This window comes from Archocentrus centrarchus, chromosome 22, assembly GCF_007364275.1.
Source record: "Archocentrus centrarchus isolate MPI-CPG fArcCen1 chromosome 22, fArcCen1, whole genome shotgun sequence".
NCBI lineage: Eukaryota > Metazoa > Chordata > Actinopteri > Cichliformes > Cichlidae > Archocentrus > Archocentrus centrarchus.
Window position 1 is genome coordinate 2,471,576 of NC_044367.1, and position 22,975 is coordinate 2,494,550.

The window sequence follows — 22,975 nt, forward strand, 5'->3', positions numbered from 1 at the left end:
AACCAATAAACTAAACTGCTAAAAAAAAAGACAGTTAAATTAGGATAAAGTAACACCTGATTTATTGTATACTACAGCTCAAAAGGTTGGGGTTACTTAGGAATGTCCTTGTTTTTGAAGGAAATGCACATTTGTTTAGTTTCAAAATATCATTTAATTGATCAGACATGCTGCAAACAACTGGAATCCTAAATTACTTTTTATTTTCAGCGGCGCATTAGCATGGATCTAACTATCCCCCCTCGGTCCCAATGGCACATTGTGTCACCTGATGCAAGTTTATCCTGTTAAAAGGCTAATTGATTATTATGAGGGGGAAAAAAGCAATTTCCTGTTATGTTAGCACAGCTGAAAACTGATGAAGTATCAGCTTTGTCGTTGAGTGTCGGGAATGTCAGCTGCTGGGGGCTCAGTTAGTCTCACAAAAAAAGAAAAAAAAATCACATAATGATTGTATAATGTTCCCTTTACATAACTGGGCAAACTGGCTCTTACTAGAAAAGACAAAAATAAGAGGCTCCGGTGGGAAAACTGAGCAAGAACAAAGGAACATCAGAGTCTCCAGTTTGACAAACAGACCCTTTATAGGTGCTCGGCTGGCAGCTTTATTAAATGGAAGCTGCAAAACACCAGTCGCAATGTCAGCAGTGAAGAGGCAACTCCAGGATGCTGGTTGTCCAGGCAGAGTTCCAAAGAAAAAGCAATATCTGAGGCTGGCCAATAAAGGGAAACGATAAAGATGGGCGAAGGAAAACAGACGATGGACAGATTATTGGACTAAAATACTATTTATCACAGAACAGGCTCACACACATCCATTTGATTTCAGCTACAGTTTGCTTCATAATTATCACACTTATTTGGTCAATGTTGAGCAATAACAGTTAGTCTTATTGACCACTGAGACCAAAACAGAGAGATGCTTTATTTACCACGTTTGCCAGAGTACGAGAGGTGTCGTCTGTAAACTGCAGGGGTTTATTGTCCCATTAGTGACTAAGCTGACGAGCTTACTGAAGGATGACGAGCCCAGAGAGCTTAGTTACAAGTTGCGTCAAGTTGATTTTTTTTGACCGAGTGCAACATGTGGCGGTATCGTCACCACTGTCTTGTTTCATTTCGAGTGCTTTGTTGACGGTGGCCTCGCTCACTGACTTTCCCTCAGGACAATAAACAGCGTTGCGTATCTTGGAAGATATGTCTGGCCTGGGTGATATGTTCATTTAGATTTAATTAGTCAGTTGTGTTTAATTAATGCAATTGTTTTACTCATTAACTGTGTTTAATTAGCTCAATTAAATTCTGCATTCATTTTCTGAGCGAAAGCAGTCATGTGAAGTAGTCATTATTGGAACAGCCTTTCTCACTTGGGATTCATACACGATTTTACTGCTTAGAAAATGTTTATTAACAGCGGTCGAGGCATCGTCAGGTTCAGAAAATAGTTTGCAGAAAAGTGACCCTCTGCGCACGAAGAGTTATCTGAGGAAGTGTGGCTATTCTGCCTTATATCCCTGTGACGACCGAAGGATTTCATTCAAATTTAAATGGGCTGTAAAGTGTGGAGTCAGAAAACTAACAATGTCTTGTGAGGTCATTAAGATTCATAGGGTGTGTTTCTCTCAGGAACATGGGGTTCTCAGAAGCATCCAGTCAGCCTCCTCTTACTGACAGCAAATGGTCGCCAGCATTTAATCTAGTTCCTCTTCAAATGTCAAGAAGACAAAGGGCTTCATCTGTCACGGCTATCGATCAGGCAGTATTCTCCGCTGCCGCCCCGATGGATAGAGCATCTCAAGGCCCCTGCACGGCCCACCAATCCCGCACCAGTCAGCTGGCATTATCTGGCAGCCTGTGCTGGATGCCTTCACTTAGTGCACAGCCTATGAGTTTTACGCACATCATTACAATGACATGACAAATGAGGGCAAAGAAGAGAGTTGTGGTGCCCTGAGGGGATCCCGTTGCAAATGCCAGTCGGCGGGGGCCAATGATGCAATATGATGGCCTCGATAGCCTCGTACGATGATGGTGATGAGGTTAGATGTCTGGGCGGCTGGCGGGAAAGGTAAGGAGGGAAGGCAAAGTGGCTGTGGGAGGAAGTATTTATATGAAAGATCCATATTTGTCTAATCTCCTCGTGGCCAAGCCTGCCAGACAGCACCCACAGTATGAAGAGAGCAGAGCTAAGGCCTATCTTTGCCCCTCATTGACTCTTTATAGCCTGGCGGTCTTCCAGAAGATGACTGCCGAGGGAAAAAAGAAGGAAGAAAGACTAAAGGGGGGATGAATGTCACCATGGGTGACTGGAGTCGGGGTTGAAGTGCAGCAGAGCGGGAGTTCTTGAAGGGCACAGGGAGTTGTTGTGGGAGTACGAGCAGCTAGATGACCATTGTAGTTTTCAAATCCTCATTCTGTTGCTGAGAGAAAGCACCAATGCTGGCCACAACTCATTGACATGATGTGTGCAGCAGCCAAGCACAAGTAAATGATGGATGGCATGTTATTGCTCCCACAGGTCTCGCTGGGCACAGTTCCAGTATGATTGCCAACCCTCCGAGCAGAGCGCCAGTGGCTGCAAGCAGGAGAACTACGGAGCATGTCTACTCGCATACACCGGCCTGATAGGTAAGAACTAAATCTTTCTGCGCCAGCCCACCTCTTGTGATAGATTGGGAACAAAAAGGTTTTAGAGGGAGGAAGGCCAGGAGCAGACAAGTGCATTGAACAGGGCTCAAAAGAAATGAATCACGGATTGTGATGAGGAGTGTGCTTTAGTAATCGATGAAGTGCTGATTAATGTGGCTACAGCGTGCCCAGCCAAATCGTTGGCATTATAAGTAGTGCAATTACAACTATTGACCGCTGTTTTGAGAGAATTATCCCTGACGTGACAATGAGCGGGACTGGGTAGAGGCGTAGAACATGGCCTATTGTGCTCTGGATGAAAACTTAACAAAAGCTCATATAATGCACAAAAGGTTGTTAAAAACCACTCAGTTCAAACATGTCATTATTGGACAACAATACGCAAGTGAAGTACTGCAAAAAAAAAGAGGAAAAAAAGGTTGTTTGGTTTGTTTGAAACTGAAGTAGACGGATAAAGGAAGACAGAGACGGAAAGCTATGCGGCACAGATTGGCCATTGTAGACAACTCGAGACAAAGTGAAACTCTGAGGTGCTGTTGTTTGGAAGCCCCAGAAAAATCAATAGAGGTAAATCAGAACTTCTTTTTTTTTTTTTTTTTTCTTTTGCCACACTGCCTCAAAGTGCAGCAATTTTATTCTCACCCTCTTTAAAAATACAAGCTAGGAGGCTTCCCGGGGAATGACTTCCCAATCATTTCCTGCTGAAAGGCTCCGAAGGTTGAAAAGATTCACAATGAAAAGAAAGAATCTGACAGTGTCTGAACTTTGTGTCTCAGGCCGCTGCTCTTATCAGAGTTTGCCAGGCTGCCTACAGTGGTGGATACACATGTTTGGGGACTTCTAAAAGAAAATCTAAACAACTGCCGCGGCACTTGTTGCTTGGATCTGTTGTAACAAAGACTTGCAAGAGATGGCGAGTTTAAGTGCTGCCTCTTTTTTTTATGCATATTGTGTGTATGATAATTTCACCCACAATAAAAAATCAAATTTGGAATAATCACCACTCACACAAACAGAGTGTTTTTAATCACATATTTGCAATTTTCAAATGCAGATATAATACAGTAAGATTTCCTTGACTGACGCAGTCCCAGCTGGTGTCACGCAGCGGCACTAACTAACCTGCCTGTCTGCGTCCCCGCGTGCATTCACTCTGCTTTCATCTGTTCCTCCTTTTAAATTCCTCTCACTTTCCCTCTCAACGAATACATTTACATGCACACTAATAACTCAGACTTAACATGATTAGGGCAATGCTGGGATGATAGAAATTGCCATGTAAATGCCTTTATTTGATTATCGTAATCAGAGTAAGGTCATAATCAGTCTAAGCATAACAAGATTAAATCAGCCACAATTCTGCTCAAATAACATCAAACTTCTCAGTCAGACAGTTTCTGAGTTTGCTTTGGAAACTGCGCATTTATGAGGTATTTACGAGAGGAGCGAAGCACAGGGTGACAGGCGGAATAGCTTGAATAACAAAAAGACAGCAAAAGATGTTAAATATTCAGCTCAATTCAGCTAAATCAAAGAGATTGCTTCCTTTTTATGCAAGCTTGCTTAAGGTCAGATTCAATCACTGTGCTGTAAAGAAAGTAATGTGAGAAGATGTGTTAGCTCAGTATGCCTGTAAACATACAGAGCCGTGTTGTTTTCCACCTCTCCTCTCCTCGACAGGAAGCACAATAACTCCCAACTACCTTGACAACTCCACATCCAATGTGGGACCCTGGTGCTCCTGCGCAGCGAGTGGCAACCACAGGGAACAATGCAACGACTTTCTGACTTTTTTCCATGACAACATCTGCCTGAGTAAGTAACAGCTGCAGAGAGAGAGCAACAGAGAAGCAGTAAGAACCCAGGCAAAGAACCAGAACAAGAGTGAGAATTAAGAAAGTCTAGTTGTGAACAAAATAATCTGTGACACTTTTGTAGCAGAGCAAAATCCTTTGATGCACTGCAACACGGGAGTCGGGCTAGTTTGTGCACAGAGGAAAAACAGAACAGACAGAGGAAATATAACAGAGGTATTCATTAATTTACTTTCATACTTGTGTTTTCACTGATTTATATATACATACGCTGACCAGGCATTTCATTGGGTACGCCTGTTCAACTGCTTGTTAACACAAATATCTAATTAGCCAATCACATGGCAGCAACTCAATGCTTTTAGGCATATAAACACAGTCAAAACACCCTGCTGAAGTTCACACCGAGCCACAGGATGACGATGGGAGGTGATTTAAGTGACTTTGAATGTGGCATGGCTGTTGATGCCAGATGGGCTGGTCAAAATCTGCTGATCTGCTGGGATTTTTCCCCCCACAACCATCTCCTGGGTTTACAGAGATTGATCTGAAAAAGAGAAAATATCCAGTCTGCAGCAGTTCACCCGGTGAAATTGCCTTGTTGATGCCAGAGGTCAGAGGAGAGCAGCCAGACGGTTTTGTGCTGATAGGAAGGCAACAGTAACTCAAATAACCAGTCGTTACAATCAAGGTGCTGCATGTAGAAGAGCGTCTCTGAACGCACAACATGTCAAACCTTGAAGCAGATGGGCTCAGCAGCAGAAGACCACACAGGCTGCCACTCCTGACAGTTTAATTTGCCTCTCTTGACTCAACAATAGAAGACTGGAAAAAACATTGGCTGGTCTGATGAGTCTTGATTTCACTGGGCCCCTTAGCATTCATCATTTAAATCCCATAGTCTGCCTGAGTATTGCTGCTGACTGAGTCAGTCCCTTTATGAACACAATGCACCCATCCTACAGTGTGATGCTACTTCCAGTAGGATGACTCACTATGTCACAAAGCTCAAACCATTTCAGACTGGTTTCTTGAACATCACTGTTCACTGTATTCAAATGGCCTCCACAGTCCAATAGAGCAACATTTGGTGGAAAAACAAATCCACAGCAATTGTGTGATGATGTCATGTCAACATGGACCAAAATCTGGGAGGAATGTTTCCAGCACCTTGTTGAATCTATGACATGAAGAATTAAGGAAGTTCTGATACTGCATTTACTTTTCTGTTGATCCATCCATGATGATCCATTTCTAATTCACCATCGTGTCATGGGAACACGCTGCTGGTTGTTATCCACTGCCCACTCCTTCTTTGGTCTTTGGGACTTAAAACAACAAACTGCAGCTAACCAGAGCTGCCTTTAAGGGGCAGAGTGCAACTCAGAGTTTAAAAATGGACTTTGAGATTATAAAGTCATTTGTGAACAAAAGGTTTTTATCATTATTTTTTTTAAGGTACTGGATTACATTCACTTCACTGACAGGAAAAAAACTTCTCGCCTGTGTGTGACTTTATTCTCAGAGAATTTTTAAATTGCAAATTTCTGACTTTATTATCTCAAAGAATAACAGGGCTTTTTTTTTTTTTTAATCCTCTTAAACCTGTGACTTATTCCTCCTCATTTTCAAAATTTAAGATCAGAAAACATCCTGTCTTTAATCTTGGAAGTTTTTCTACAAATATTACTCACCGTGCTGTTAATCAGTAAGAAAGGAATGAAGAAAGACAGCAGAGTCTCAGCTATTCCTTCTGAGTAGCAATGTGTAGACTAGTGCTTTGTTTTTGCCGTGTCTCAAAGGCATTGTTGGGAGAGGTCGTACCAGTGGCACATCAGTGACACAGTAAAGACAACAGAGTCACTCATCCGCCATTGTTATTGCTTCAGTCAGTATTCATTTATTTATTTGCACAATTAAAACTGTCAGATAAGCAGCTCTATGAATTATAGCAGAGAGAGACCAGTGGCACTAATGCAACACCACAGATGGTGGCACAAAGTAATGGGTTAACACAAATATCATATATTTATGTGATTCACAGGGACTCACTCCTGAAAAAAATAATAATAATAGCATGTTTTCTTAGTTGCAGTACATTGTGGTGATAAACTGCAGCTGGTGTTGCATTAGAATTATCCACCGATCCGGTGTAATCTTTTATTCATCCAGCAACAACAACAAAACAGCTACGATGATACGGGATCATCCCTCCGAATGAATGATAGCACCAGTGACAGAAGAATGACACTAGTGACAAAGTAATAAAAACTGTAGCTGCTGGTGTCTCACACACACACACACACACACTGGAATTTATTTGGGGTTATTATATTCTTTCTAACAACAAAAGCAGACATGTTCTTACAAAGCTGTCAGCATGAATAACAACATCAGTGACAAACCACAGACACCAAACGTTAGGACCGTCTGACTGCGGTGACAGAACAAAGCAAACTGCAGCTGCTATTCAAGGTCAGCTTATACATATGTTCAACTACGAGTACCAAATTCTCATCAGATGCCAAACAAATGGCCTCTTACCACTGATTTAACCAGACACTACAGCAACATCAGCTCCATCACAAGTGACCAACTGATCTTCATTTTTATGATATAAAAGCTGCTCAAGGTTTTCATAGTTAGAAAGACACTATTTTAGATGCCAAAACCACGTAAGGTTTCCAGTATTTCTGTCACAATTTTTTAAACCACAAGCAGAGCTAGATTATATCTGCGGCTGTCAGTGCTCAGTGGAACTGTGGCAGCGCTTCACAGTGAGGTTCCCTCAAAAGCATTACGCGAGTTTAATCTGGGAATTTAGTTTAACTCATGTGTAGGAGACTATTTGTACCCTCTAAACACAGGGGTTGGCCAAGGATGCAAAGGTGTTACACAAAGTAAAGGTGTGAACTTCACTCTCAGCCTTACCCTCATTCTCAAATTGCTTGAATCACTTTTACTACCAGGAAGTGTAGCAGCATGTATTCCCGCAGGGATTTTTTTTTTTTTTCCCCCCACAGTGTGCACCGTCACCCACACATTTGTGCAATTCATAGTGTCAAAACAATTCCTGAGAGAGATCCCGGGGGCAGTGGGTGCAGCAAGAGGATGCTAAAAGCAAACCGTCTTGTAGAATTTTTGGCCACTTGTTGCATGATCGCCCGACATCTTCTTCAGGTTGCTCGATTTAGGGGTAGCCACAGCGGATCACCTGTGTGGCTATCCTGCTGTCTTTGCCCGGCTGATATCTCCCAGAAACAATTATTCTAATGTGTATGAAAAGCTGCGCAGCGGTAGACCCAGAGGCAGCAGACGTAAACCAAGCAGCTTTGTGCAAAGATTAAAACAAACAGTTTTAATAGAAAACAAGCTGTATTGCTCAGTAGTTAAAAAAAAAACATAGACCTAAGGATATTTGTTAAAACCTTTTTTAAAACTCTTAAGTAACAAACTCCATACAAAGAATTAGTACATTAGACCTCAGTGAGTTAAAACTTCCAGAGTAGTCCCATGTTTTTGACCCGGCTGATGGATGTCTTATTTTCCAGTGAAACTCCTCATGTGTATCCTGCAGTTGGGAGGTCGACTGGCTGCGGCAGCTCTTGTGTGCTGTTTACAGTAAGCTCAGACTGACTGGCCTCGTTTTCCTGCCACTTGGCAAAAACAGGACATGACTTAAGCAAATGGCTGAAGTCAAACATTTTGCATATGATGATAAAGATTAACAAGCTTCTAATGGGAAAGGACCAGCGGTGCATGTCACACTCATCTCAATCCTAAAACACTCTTTTTTTTTGGGGGGGGGGGGGGGGTACATAATGAATTGGCAGAGAGTTTGGATTGGATCCAATAACCGGGGAAATGAATGTGCCCCTGGAGAGTTCCTGAATGTTTTCTTTCTCCCATGTTTCTCGTATAATCGCGGTGTATAAAGAATTGTTATTCATTTTGAGTACAGAGCAAGACTCTCCTGTCTTTAGTGATCATTCAGTTTTACAAATGGACGGCGACATCATCATCATCAATTAAGTAAACCCTCCTTGTCTCTTTCGGTGTTTAAATTTCTCACAACTGAATGTGTTATTTTTGCACACAGCCCCACCCTTGCGCTGGGGCTTGCTTGCTGAGACAGGACTTCAGATGGCCTTTGATGACTTTGTAATTGAGCGTAATTTGGTTTCCTGCCTTCGAACTAATGAGGCGGACAGAGAGAATAGTGGCAGGGAAGAATACAGTTGTTTGCAGAAGGGGAGATGGGGGGGCTGCTGAGGAAAACTTCCCTGAATGGAGTGAGCTCAGTCAGGTTTTAAAAACAGCTGTCACCCCACCTTACCCCCTCATCACGGCGGTAATAGTCGCATCACTATGCAGAACAGCAGCTCTGGACCTCTTCGTTCTCTGAAAGCTGTGTGTGTCAGGGAAAAAAAAAAATGAGGACAGATGGAGGTGAAGCTAATTTTATTTCTGCAATTATGTAAAATCTTTTCTGGAAGTTAAATTGGTGGTGTAAGAGGGAAAATGAGGGTAACCAACAATACACTGAGGAGGTTGGGGGCATGCATAGGATGTGGTCTGCCTTATTGCCCCAGGGAACTTATGAGGTGGGTAAATAAATGTAAAAAAGAAAAAAAAAAAAAGCTCTCAGGAGGAAACTTAAAAGGCAAGGAGATGGCTGTGCTTAAACAGCCGTGTCCAAACATTTACAAAGAAACTGTCGCAACAGCTTACCACTAAAGATATCAATTGGCACTTCATCTCTGCGTGATGGCGGGCGGTGAGGCATGGTGGCGAGCAGCTGGAGTTGCATCCCTTGCTTCTCTCATCCGTCACCCTGCCAGGGAATTGCTGTGCGCTGCCGAACCCTAACTGCACGCTTTGAGCGCACCGGAATACTTTCCCACCTGTCCTACCAATGCTAATGACCCACAGCACCATTAGCACGCTGGTCCACAGCCTTTTCTGCAAGACATGGATATAAATACTCATAGCCTCAGTTGGGATCAATGCTTTTTTTTTGTTTGTTTTCCTCACTTTTGACTCTTTGAGGTTTTGTTGCAACATGCACTTCCTACTTAGCTGCAGGGCAAAGTGAACAGGCAGGTCACCCATCACCCATCCACCGGCTCTGATGCTGATGTTGATGCGCTGCATTGACTGCTGCACAATTTAGTTTGCAGAAGGAACCACCTCAGGAGAAATTATCATTTGGTTATGATCCTGTGAGACATCAGGGTCTGTGCGTCACACGCTGATAGTCCACTGAAGACTTTGAATTCACATCACTAAATTCGAGTGGCTTCAGCACCCCCCCCCCCCCCCCCCCCCCCCCCAGGAACAGTTGAAAAATGTGGGATTTTCATGTCTAAGCACTCATATTCATCTTATAAGATATGGATATTAATTGATGACTCTCTCATTCATGTCTTCATTTCGAGCATATTTTAATTGAAGTGACTTTCATGAAAACATAATTGCTGCTGAGTAACCCATTAGCCAAATGAAAATGAATGCCTATAGAATATTAATTCATCATATGAGCATAATTCATTCTGGTTGCAGTAAATCCGAGAACCGGATGTAATGAGTTTCCTTATAAATCCAGCAGACAGTAAATTGTACATTACATTATACACAACGCACATAATGTAATATTCTTCGCAGTCAGAGGCTTCTTACTGTAAACGGGCCATTTAAAAAATCTGATCATTATGTCAAACTTTTACAGAAAGCTGACGGATAAAAAAATGAAGGGCTTTTGAAGGTTTTAAATACATTTTAAGAAAACCAATCCAAAGTCCAGTGTTCATTTCTGACTTCACTGACCTCCTCTACCGTCCTACTGTGTCAGCGCTCTACAGAGTATCAACAATCAAACTTTTCTGCCCATATTTCACGCTCCTGTGGTTTTACTACGTACTTCTGGCAGTGCAGACAGTGAAGGCACGAAATGTTATCTGCTTCCATCACATGAGGATTCAAACCTGGAGCATCGGCAGCATTTGTTTCATTGAATTACATCCAAATTTGAACATCTGTTTCCTATGCTCCTGTGAAAGGAGAAAAAGATGAAGTTTTCTAGTCATTATAAATTTGCAATGCTTCAACAACTTAACGCCAATGAATGGCAGCCAGTGGTCTGTGGAAGTACACATGCTATAAGCCTGATTGTTGGTAAACGAATGGGTATGAATGAGGCATATTTTTAAAGTGCTATATAAGAACCAGTCTATTTATTTCTTATTTTAACTTTTCCGGTTGCATCTAATGCCATTTAGTCCTCACAGACTTTTCAGAAATCTGAGAAAATCCATATTTATGTATTTCTTCAGGATATGCCACAGATCACACGTTATTCACTCACCCTCTCATGTAGGACCACTAGAGGTTGCTTAATTTTATTTTAAAGCATAGGTATTGGTCGTAAAAACCTGCCTGTATTAACGACCTATCAGGGGGACATGCTGAGTTATTAAGGACAACTTGTTGGTGCAAAAATGCTATTTTATGTTTGTCAAACTGTGTTATCTTTGGCATTGATTGATAGATTCAGCAGATGAAATGGGAACAAATGATGTGTTTTTGCAACAGGCTGCTAGTAACAAAGTGCCTAAAGATACAATTTGAAATTGGTTCTGTGCTTTCTGCTATGTGTAGACACAACACCGGTTCATCAGTTCAGTTGAGTGACTTTTCTATGCTTGAATGATTCATAGGTCAGTAAGATTCCTCTGAAAATGGTTAGGTACAAAGACTGGACTGAAAATGAGTGAAAAAGCAGCCAATGTCCAAAGTAAAACTGTGAAAGACCTTCAGAAAGCCTGGAGCACTGTTGCTCAAGGCCACTTGAGTCTGGCTGCTTGGAAGCAAAATATAAAGAAATGAGGAGTGTCTCAAAACTTTTGCACAGTACTGTAGCTCTTGGGTTTTTCTCAGAGCTTTGCACAGTCTGACTTTGGGGTGGATTTGCTGGGACATCCACTCCTGGGAAGATTGTAGCATTCTGTTAACACACAGCTGAAGGCTGCAGACCAGCAAACTGCCCAAGCTTTGGCTTTTATAGAGGTGGTCACACTTCCTGATGATTGAGCATCAATCAAGTTCATTTTTAATTTGCAACAAAATGGCATAATTTAAGCAGCGCACCAGACATGCACAGATATTAGTGTTGACTGCTGTGTTAGGTGTGCAGCAGTCACTAAAATCAAGTTAGATTTGTCTCAAAAGTTAAAGTTGAGTCATCGCTTAGATCACACTTCGCTGTTATTTCACTGTGTGTGTGTGTGTGTGTGTGTGTGTGTGTGTGTGTGTGTGTGTGTGTGTGTGTGTGTGTGTGTGTGTGTGTGTGTGTGTGTGTGTGTGTGTGTGTGTGTGTGTGTGCGATTGGCTTATAAAGTGGTATGGGTAGAGAGCCACACAACATCCCTTGCAGGTACGCAGGCCAGTATTACACAACAGCAGTTTTTATATTATAAAAAACATATTTGTGCGTTTATATAGATCTACATGTCTCACTGTGTGCTGCATGGGAAGCTGATTTAGACTTTAAACAATCATAACCTCTTACATGGTGTAAGAGCTGTATGGTGGTGTAGCGCTGCAGCTACAAAAACAACAAAAAAAAAAACAGATTTTTCACATTTCACTCTTTAACCAACATTAAAATTGTTTAGGCCTCTGGTAAACTCATCATTTCCTCCATCTTTTCTTTCCTGGATCGATATCAGACATATCTTGTCATTTTAATGGCAGCGCCTCCAGAAGGGGGGCAGCATGGCCACAGTTCACCTAGCTCCCCATGTTTGTTTGTTTGTCTTCTTGGATGGGTGTTCTGTTAACTGTAATTTCCCCATTGTGGGGATGTATCATCATCATCATCATCATATGAAGACATGACATTAACATACAGTATCTGCTTCGTTAGATGTCCGAGGTTCCACGTAGTGCATTACTTAGTTGATAATGTTGTTTGACATTTGGCATTTAGAAAGGAGCGGAAAATATAATATCACACTACTTCAAAATAATAACAATCTATCAAACACACTCTAAGCTCTCACAAAATGGTCCAGTTAAAATTTTGATTAAATCTGTGTTTTGAACTGATGACAGAAACATCCGGATTTCACAGTGAGCGGTGGCAGGTAGTGACAGTGGATGAGTCAAAATAATGAACCCCCAAACTGATACGGGTGATATAAAATCAAAACAGTGTTTTGAAATGTAAAGTCCTTTTGGTGGTTGATAAGACAAGAAAATCATCAAATACATTTTTGCTTTACTTTCTGTGTTTTTGTTGAACATAATTGCTCACTGTTGCTGCTGGTCAGCAAATCAAAGCCTATTTAAGCTCACCATTGTCTGGTGATTGGCTGTTATGACTCAGCTGTTATTCAACTGTCAGTGGGAAACAGTCTGTCTTTAGTCATTACCTCACATTTCCAACTTGCAATCCCATATGCAGAGGACACTTCAGTGTACAGGTGCTGGTCATAAAATTAGAATATCATGAAAAGGTTGATTTATTTCAGTAATTCCATTCAAAAAGTGAAACTTGTATATTATATTCATTCATCACACACAGACTGATATATTCCAAATGTTTGTTTCTTTTAATTTTGATGATTATACTGTAACTCATAACTAATGAAAACCCCAAATTCAGTATCTCAGAAAATTAGAATATTAAGACAAATACAAAAAAAGGATTTTTAGAAATGTTTGCAAACTGAAAGTATGAACATGAAAAGTATGAGCATGTACAGCACTCAGTACTTATTTGGGCTCCTTTTGCCTGGATTACTGCAGTAATGCGGCGTGGCATGGAGTCGTTCAGTCTGTGGCACTGCTCAGGTGTTATGAGAGCCCAGGTTTCTCTGATAGTGGCCTTCAGCTCTTCTGAATTGTTGGGTCTGGCATATCGCATCTTCCTCTTCACAATAGCCCACAGATTTTCTGAGGTTAAGGTCAGGTGAGTTTGCTGGGGATACCGTGGTCCTTAAAGCAGGTTACTGGTAGCTTTGGCACTGTGTGCAGGTGCCAAGTCCTGTTGGAAAATGAAATCTGCATCTCCATAAAGTTGGTCAGCAGCAGGAAGCATGAAGTGCTCTAAAACTTCCTGGTAGACGGCTGCGTTGACCTTGGACCTCAGAAAACACAGTGGACCAACACCAGCAGATGACATGGCACCCCAAACTATCACTGACTGTGGAAACTTTCCACTGGACCTCAGCCAGCGTGGATTCTGTGCCTCTCCTCTCTTCCTCCAAACTCTGGGACCTTGATTTCCAAAGGAAATGCAACATTGACTTTGATCAGAGAACATAACTTTGGAGCACTCAGCAGCAGTCCAGTCCTTTTTGTCTTTAGTCCAGGTGAGACGCTTCTGACGCCGTCTCTGTTCAAGAGCAGCTCGACACGAGGACTGCGACAGCTGAAACCCATGTCTGCATACGTCTGTGCTGGTGGTTCTTGAAGCACTGACTCCAGCTGCAGTCCACTCTTTGTGAATCTCCCCCACATTTTTGAATGGGTTTTGTTCCACAATCCTCTCCAGGGTGTGTTATCCCTATTGTTGTACACTTTTATCTACCACATCATTTCCTTCCCTTCACAGCCTCTTTACCAATGACCTTTTGTGTCTTGCCCTCCTTGTGCGAGGTGTCAGTGGTCGTCTTTTGGACAACTGTCAAGTCAGCAGTCTTCCCCATGATTGTGTAGCCTACAGAACTACACTGAGAGACCATTTAAAGGTCTTTGCAGGTGTTTTCAGTTAATTAGGTGATTGGAGTGCGGCACCAGGTGTCTTCAGTATTGAAACTTTTCACAATATTCAAATTTTCTGAGATACTGAATTTGGGGTTTTCATTAGTTGTCAGTTATAATCATCAAAATGAAAAGAAACAAACATTTGAAATATATCAGTCTGTGTGTAATGAATGAATATAATATACAAGTTTCACTTTTTGAATGGAGTTACTGAAATAAATCAACTTTTTCATGATATTCTAATTGTATGACCAGCACCTGTGTGATCAAGTTGGACTGAGGGATGTTTGGATATGCTGAACAGGGAAACCGTGCACACCGTTGGCCCTTTGTTTTCCTCTCTGGGGTTTAGGACAGTAGCAGCAACAGGTGTGTCTTTTATAATAAAAAAAAAAATGTTGTGGAATCAGTTGTTCTTTAGGACCCTACTATCTAGCACACTCATCCATTTCTAACCTGTATTTCAATGTATTATTAAATTCCACAGTTATATTAATTTCCACTTTTCACTTGTGTTACTGCAGTAGAGGACTTTCAGCAGATATTGTGATGGTTTGTATGCGCTGGCACTCGACTGCCCATGACCCCGTGTGGTGCTCATATTTTTGCTAAAGAGAGAATCCTGACAGGAGAGGGTCTGAGAGTGTATGTCCTTGGTTTTCACTGAGTGAATGAAAGCACTGGAAAATGTGAAAATCCTGCAGCATAATTTGTATAATTTTGACCTTACTTTAAACTCAACATTATGCATAAAATCAAACATTGCACGTATAATGTTCTTATTGATTATACACTGCAGAAGGCAAAAATTTAAACAAAACATAAAAGACCTTCAGTTCCAGGATCAGATCTGTTGGTAGGTACAGATGCTTTAGACAAGTTCAACTCAGAAGGGTTCACAACTGTGGGTTGTTATTATGGGATGCCTGATGGAGTGAGACCAAACTGGCAGGTGTTTGCAGCGAGAACAGAAGACTCAAAACTGAAATGGAGCAGAAATGTTCAGACAACAAGGAAAAATGCTGTAAATCACACTTTTCTCAGTTTGGTCTTAATTAATTCAACTCACATACACAGCCGCACACACGCACACACACACACACAGCTGTGTCAATCAAATTAAGATATCTCCTAGCTCATTCCCACCCTTGCAGCCTCAGGTGTTTTCAGTCCTCCTGTGCATGTACATTCTTGTTGTCCACTCCCATCTTTGGCCTTAAATGGATGCAGAGACTCCGTCGGCCCATTATTTGGATTTTTTTTTTTTCTTGTGCCGCCAGTTATGAAACACAGCAATGAAAACAACAAAGAAGACTATGTAAATTCAGAGGAAACAAACGAGGACTACAAAGAGGCAAAAAAAGTACATCATTTCACACAAGGGAAGCATTAAGTATGTCTTCAGCTATTTATAGTGTCACTGTTACCAGTAATAATGATAATAATAGTGGCCTTGTGCAATTTAGTACACACTAAATTCTTTGCAATGACATTTTTGTGGATAAATATTAATATAGGTAAGTGTGTTTGTAAGTAGAAAAATATTTCTAATAAGAAATTAAAGCCCTGCAAACTTCTTTGTTTTATTTTATGTAAGATTCTGTCTCGCCATCATTTCTGGCTCCACTGCAGCTTTTCGGACCTGATTCGCTCCAGAAAACGCATGTGCATGGACTCACTTGTGTCTGCACATTCTTCCTGCTATAAATACTTTGTGCGTGTGTGGGGAGGAAGAGCATGCACATGATTTTTGTGCACTTACATCATTTATACATCCAGTCCCAGAACAACAAAGGTGATAATTATACTTATTAGAAGACACATGCCCAACTATTATTAAACGCTGCTACTTAAGGTCTGCCTTACACATCATTCTGCTTCTCATATTTTTTTTTATATAATACTACTCTTTCTCCCAGACACCGTTTTTTCCCTCATTGTTAACCACCATCCTCTCCACACGCACCATAATTTGTTCCCAACTGTCAGATTCACTTATATGTACCATAACTTCCTAACTACCAGTCCCTTCTTTTTTATTCACATTAGTCATCTGTCTCTCATGAACAACTTTACCAAGGTGATAATGGTGTGTGTGTGTGTGTGTGTGGATACTTTATGGCCTTACAAACCTGCACTGCAACACATTTTGGCAACCAGAAACACTACCAGTATACACCATTATTTTTTTCCTTATATATATATATATATATATATATATATATATATATATAGAGAGAGAGAGAGAGAGAGAGAGAGAGAGAGAGAGAGAGGCAGATTATGGGCACATCCTTAGTTTTAAAAACCAGTAGGAAGGCCAGACCAGGCCAGTCCGCTAGAGCTGAGTGAATAGCTAAGTAATAGCTAAGTGAATTAGCTGGCAGGCATGCTCACAGGAAATGAATTAATAATTATTTTATATCATGGCCATAGTTCTCATTTTGCTATCCAGATTTGCCATTACACAGCCCTGCATTACATCTGACTTGCTGGAGCCCTCGCCTCAGAGATGCATGCAATTAAAACCAAAGCATCCATCTGTTGCTTTTTCCATAATGTGTTTACATTTCTTACATTAAAAAAAAAAAAACAGGGTTTTTGGCTCACACTTCTTTCTGTCCTGTTTAACAGCAGACAGCTTTTTTATCGCCTGAAGAATAACATATTTAAACTTATTCCCCAAGTATGAGTAACACAGGCAGCTCCTTACACCGGTGGCCCAGCAAGGCAGCAAGATGAGTAAATTTGAAAACTCTGAACTGTGGGGCATTCGCTGCTCTTTCAGGGGCCGTTTGTATTTTTCCCTCTTAACTACCGAGGTTTTTCTTCCTGCGAGTAGGAATAATTGTGCGGTTTAAAAAGCTTCTTTTTTTTTTAATTACTGCCACACAGTGTTTTAGGTTTACGCAACTATTATATCTGAAAAATGCTGCCAAATCCAGGGTGAAGCTAATGCTTCAGATCAAGCAGCCTGATGAGTCACAAAGCAAAGTTGACCACCTTCCAAGTTCAGTTTCTCTTGTATGTAGTTATAAAGTGGCCAATCACAATCAAAAGAGTCACACAGGAGAAAATGGAGAACACTCGAGGTGATGACTCATGTAACAATGATCAAAGTCTCTCGATGTTTTTCAGCATGGATGTCATGTCAGTGTCTCTGCGGCTGCTCTTTTGTTCCAGAAAATGCGATTCAGGCCTTTGGAAATGGATCGGATGTGAAAACAGGCGCCAGCCAGCCCGGGGTGCCCAGTCCAGCAACGGACAACCATAGCCCACACTTGGCAACCACTGCCCCAGGCATCTCTATGGAAACAGAGCAGAACATCCTGCGAGCACAGATACCTACTCAGGTGAGACGAGATGGAAGACTGAAAATATGATGTACAGCCTTCTCCAAACACACAGGCACTAATGGAGACGGCCTCACTCAGAGTCGGGTCATAAAGCCGCAGATATCTTTAAGTGTTTGTTTTAACTTAGTGGGAGCAGCAGATGGATGGGATTTACACAGCCTGGATAATTCACACAGCACCGGGTCACAGAGAGGCTGCGATGAAGAGAGTTGGCTCTCTGTTTATTTGGCAGCTTGTGCAGAAAATTCACGTCTTTACTTGAGCATCCAAATTCAAGGTATCCTCAGTGGCTCAAGAAGCATCAAGAAATAATCATTTGTGCTTCTACTTGTTTTACTTGTAAATTCACCCCCCCCCCCCCCCCCCCCCCAAAAAAAAGTTTGGAAAAGCTGCTGAAAGATTTTTAGATTCGTTTTTTTAATATTAAGTTGTGCAAGAAATATGAGTCTAAGACAAGATAAGACATGCTCATGCTGTAGTTTCTATTTTATGTTACTTATTCAGTTCAATTCCATTTTCTCTTATCGCCCAATCACAACAGTCACCTCAAGCTGCTTTATATTGTGAGGTAAAGACCCTACAATGATTACAGAGAAAACCCAACAGTCAAAACTAACCCCTATGAGCAGCACTTGGTGACAGTGGGAAGGAAAAACTCCCTTTAACAGGAAGAAACCTCCATCAGAACCAGGATCAGGGAGGGGCAGTCATCTGCTGTGAGGGGAGAGAGACAAGACAAAAGACATGCTGTGGAAGAGAGACAGAGATTAATAATAACTAGTCATTAAATGCAGAGTGGGGTGTAAACAGAGTAAAAAGAGGTGAATGAAGAGAAACACTCAGTGCATCATGGGAACCCCCCCAGGCTGCTGTCCTGTGACAAGCTGTTATTGACTCAGTAACTCAATACTTTGATTAGGCTCAGCTCAGTGAAGCCTAACCCATGGAGTGTGAGTGAAGCAAGGCATCTTTAAGATGCAATTTAACGATGCTGGATGGATGGATGTGTACATGTACCTGTATTATTGTGCATTCATGTAGTTTAAATAAATTTACAGCTGAAACTAAATTTCACATGAACACTCAATGAAGCCAGAAAGAAACTCAAAGTCTGAGAAAGCCTCATACTCAAAAACATGGCAGACGAAAGCAAACGTCTGGATAATGTAAGCATGTTTTGGTTTCCACATAGAGTGACCTCAGCTACATAGAAAAGTATTTGTTAGCATTAATCCAGACAGACAAGACAGTAAAGAAATTGAAGTGTCATGGTAAAAAGAACGTACAGCATCTTTCAGTCCTAAGGTTTTACCTATGAAGACAGCTAAAAAAAACATATTTTAATATCATCAGAACATGTTAAATATTACACTGTCATTATTTATTCAACAAAAACTCAGAAAAAAGTCCATCTTTACTGTTTCCATAGGACTAAAGAGGGTAAGCAGCAGCCAGTGCTGCTAATAAGATGCACTTGATTAATTCCACTCCCCACGCTTATATATGACTGCAGCACTTCATTGAGTGTTTGTCTTCTCTCTCCTTTAGTCCGTGTTTTGCTCCGTCCCTATTTGTTGTTTTGCAGCCACAGACACTTCCTGGGCGACTCCTCTGAACATCAAAGTGGTCTGGGGTCAAATGTGAGGCCGTCTGTCTGACAGCTGAAGCCTGGCAGGAATTCGGTCACGCAACAGAACCATGATCCCAAGCACAGCAAATCTAAAACAGAAAGCCCGAAAAGGAAAAGTTGTAGCTGTGGTCAAAGCCCAGACGTCACCCTGTTTGATAAAGAAGAGTGGGCCAAAATTCCTCCACAACAATGTGAGACACTGGAAAGGTCGAATAGAAAAGTTACTTGAAGCTATTTGACTGTCAAAGTCGAACAGAATGTTTTGGCTTAGTTTGTGTTAAATAAGTAGCGACACAGGTGCTGTTTTTCATCTGAGGTTGTACTCAGATGAGTACCTGGAAACAGCTTTCAGCATATTATTCCAGCTGCAACGCACATGAACACAGCAAAACCAGCAGAATGACTTTCCGACTCTAGAAATCCAGCTATCCAAGGAGTTCCAGCTCTCCGAGGAGCACAGGGATGTGGTCTTTGGGGGTGTGCGGGAGGGGTGTGTTATCGTCTTGTGCGCACACCATCAGTATGAACACACGTAACTTAAACTGCTACTTTACCAACACTATTAACAGGTTCTGTAAACTCCATTAACAAAGCCCATACAATGCAGGAGGAAAGTAAACAACTACTGGATTCTGTTGGACATAAATTTTAATGTGAACAGCCTGTTTTGCATTAAACATGCACACAGTATTGCAGATTTTAATAATGAGGAGAAATTTCTAAATTATGTGATTTACATCAGGGAAAAGAAATTTGTTCCATGCATTATGCTCCAAATGGGAACCAAAAAAAAAAAAAATGCTGTAGATAACATAATTGACAGTCTGGCAGCAGATATAAATAAACTTCACAAGCTAAATTTATAACTAGGCCACTTACTTGGTTCCAGGGGGAAAGCTGCAGAAAAATGGCCAAAACCCAAATTACATCTTTTGCTGCGAGCCCTCTGAACGGTGTGTCTCACACGCAATTGTCTCAACAGTGTGTGTCATCATTTCACTGCAGTGGAGCTGACACTGTGGCAAAGAGAGAAAGCAAACAGGAAAAGGACGCTTTCTAGAAGGTGGACATTTTGTCACCCAACAGTCGAGCAATGACACGCCGCTGACGTGACACCAATCAAAGTTAATTGAGTCAGTAAATTAACCGTGGACGGCAGATCCACGGTCCTGCAACACAGCTTCAGTCTTCAGGACTTTACAAACGAGGTAGTCAAAAAGGAGAGTGGGGGAAAAAAAAAATCCCATTTATTATTAAATATTTTTACACATCCTTGTTCTGTTTGTTTTTATTTGAAATGCTCATTTTCAGGTATGAAGTTGTGATTTCATTCTCCAGATTCCTTTTGATATTATGAAGGTATCAAAGATATTTAATTTCAAATGAAGTCCCAAACATGCAGTTTTTCTGTTAAAAGCGTTTCCACTCGGGTGTCCAGACAGGTACAAAGGGGTGGATGTTAAAAGTGAAATCTCTTAATTATTAGAATCACCAGTCAGCCTAACATGCACGTGTGAGGAAGCCAGAGTACCCAGAGGGAACCCACGCAGTCACAAGGAGAATGTGCAAACTCCCCACAGAGACAGGATTCACTTATAGTGTAAAAATTCAGATCTTTTTATTTTAAAAAAAACATGAAATTACACAGCAGAAACATAGATGATGGTCATCTTATTACTGAATCAATGTTTGGCTGATAAATTGTTACATGTTTCTAAAAAAAAAAAAGAGCTCGACTGATTGAAGAGTTACTCTGAAAAAAAAAGGCCGTCTCCTGCTGTGAAATTGCGTCAGGTTGATAAGTGGCAATGTCCTTGGCATCGCTTTTCTTATTTTTCAACTGTGAATGTGGAAAAATTTGGCCATTATACCCACATAGTTGCTCATAAAATCCCAGATCATTTTTTTTTCTCTCCTGCCTGTGCTGAAAATGTGTTTCCTGATGTTAAATCCGGCGGCAGGTAACAGATTGTTTTGTATTTCTGTGAAACATAAATGGATGTTTCATCCCCAGATTTGTATGTTTTCCTTCAGGTAAACGAGAATGACAGATTGTGGGGCGTCGAGGGAGACTCCACTCTTCCCTCTCCGGGCCTTTTGGACCACGGAGCTGAGCCTGTCCGCCTCTCCATGCTGCTGCTGGGCCTGGCTTTGATGCTCCTGGTGCTCTCCTGTCCATAAGAGGCCTCGGTTACCTGGCCTCCAAAGACAAATGTCAAGATCCAAGGGGGAAGGGTTGGGGCGCAAGAGAAAAAACAGCCATTTTCTATGTGTCAAGTGACGATGAGGGAAAGGGTCAACTTTGTCCTACCCTGCTGCCCTCTCCCTCTCTGTCATAAAAATCACACTTAATTTCTATTTGTGAATCATGACTCAGAGCTGATGTGTTGTGCAGCCCACACCTTTGCGAAGACCATCTGAGAGGGCGCCACTACGGCACCATAGGGGGGATAAACGGGAAGCACACACACCTCATTTCCTGCTTCATGCCTGCCCAAACACAAACTTTTCCACACAACACAGACACGCACACACACACACAAAGACACACAAACACGACAAACAGACTTCACTAATTTGATAATAACATCCAAACTACAGTGAAAATGGCCAGCGAGATCAGAAGGTGTACAGCGAAAGACACTGAAGACGCAGTGCAGGAAAACTATTAAATATATACATATAAAACAGCACAACTTTTTTTTTTTTTTTTTGTCCTTGAACATTCCTTGATGTAAAAGAAAAATATTAAGTGTTACGACTTTTCTCTCACATGAACTGTGATGACGTGTTACACATAATTTAAGCTGGAGCGTGCGTGTGTGCGTTCGCCCACGCGCAGCACTCCGCCCATTCAGCTTCGCTCTTTATTTTGAAGGCACAGATTAAATTTGAACCAATCATTTTGTTACCCAGAATGTTAGATGGAAGCACATGTTCTCATGATGTCACAGTGAAATTATTTGATTATTGTTGTGTCTATGTTGCAAGTATGAAGAGTTCATTTCCAAAACAGAAAAAAAAATCATTATATTTTATATATATATATATATATATATATATATATATATATATATATATATATATATATATATATATAATTTAAGTTGAAACTTAACATTCAAAGAAGATAGAAGTTTATTATGTCATCACACAAGGACCTAAATTGCTTTAATGTACGCTCATCACATGGTGGATACCTCACTTTGGAAGGGGACTCTTCATGTAGTCATCCATTAAGCTTTAAGTGTGAAGGCCTACAACGTGTCTTGGGTCTGTTCCTCTTTAGAACTTAAAGAAACACAATCAATGTCAAATGGAAAGAGGTTGAGACAAGTTTATATTTTTTAAAAGTAAGAGAAAACATATCTATTGACAAGTTTGTGACCAATCATGCTTTGCTGGTAAGGCTGAACTGGTGGGACATAGTCGGTGCACATTTGAATGGATGAATGGATGCATCTGCCTTTGTGAGATGGAAGCAGTGACCCATGTTGGCTGCTACCTGCAGGGAATCTACATCCAGTGTGGGACAGTGAAGAATTTACAATATGTACAGTAAAGGCGCAGCTCTGCGTGGTGAAGTGGACCTGTCTGTGGAAGGCGCTCAGGAGTAAAAATATATTGTGGGGTGTAGGGGCAACCTTCAGTACTGCCATTTAATTCAGTTTATTCAACTGCATTTCTAAATTATACCACATGTACTGATTTTCACACAATGAAAATGTGCTGGCCTGCGTTGCAAGCTTCATGAAGAAAAT

The 22,975-nt window shown here is 41.3% G+C and overlaps 1 protein-coding gene across 1 annotated transcript in view; it reads left to right on the forward strand.

Annotated features, from left to right (window-relative positions):
- The window catches only part of gfra4a (GDNF family receptor alpha 4a), a 144,294-nt gene extending 122,160 nt beyond the window's left edge, over positions 1-22,134 (forward strand). Inside the window, exons 5-8 of the mRNA XM_030719048.1 lie at positions 2,519-2,628; positions 4,330-4,464; positions 17,412-17,581; positions 21,249-22,134. Of these exons, the coding sequence (XP_030574908.1) occupies positions 2,519-2,628; positions 4,330-4,464; positions 17,412-17,581; positions 21,249-21,395 (562 nt within the window). The 3' untranslated portion in view covers positions 21,396-22,134. The remainder of the gene's footprint in view (positions 1-2,518; positions 2,629-4,329; positions 4,465-17,411; positions 17,582-21,248) is intronic.
- The last annotated feature ends 841 nt before the right edge of the window (positions 22,135-22,975 follow it).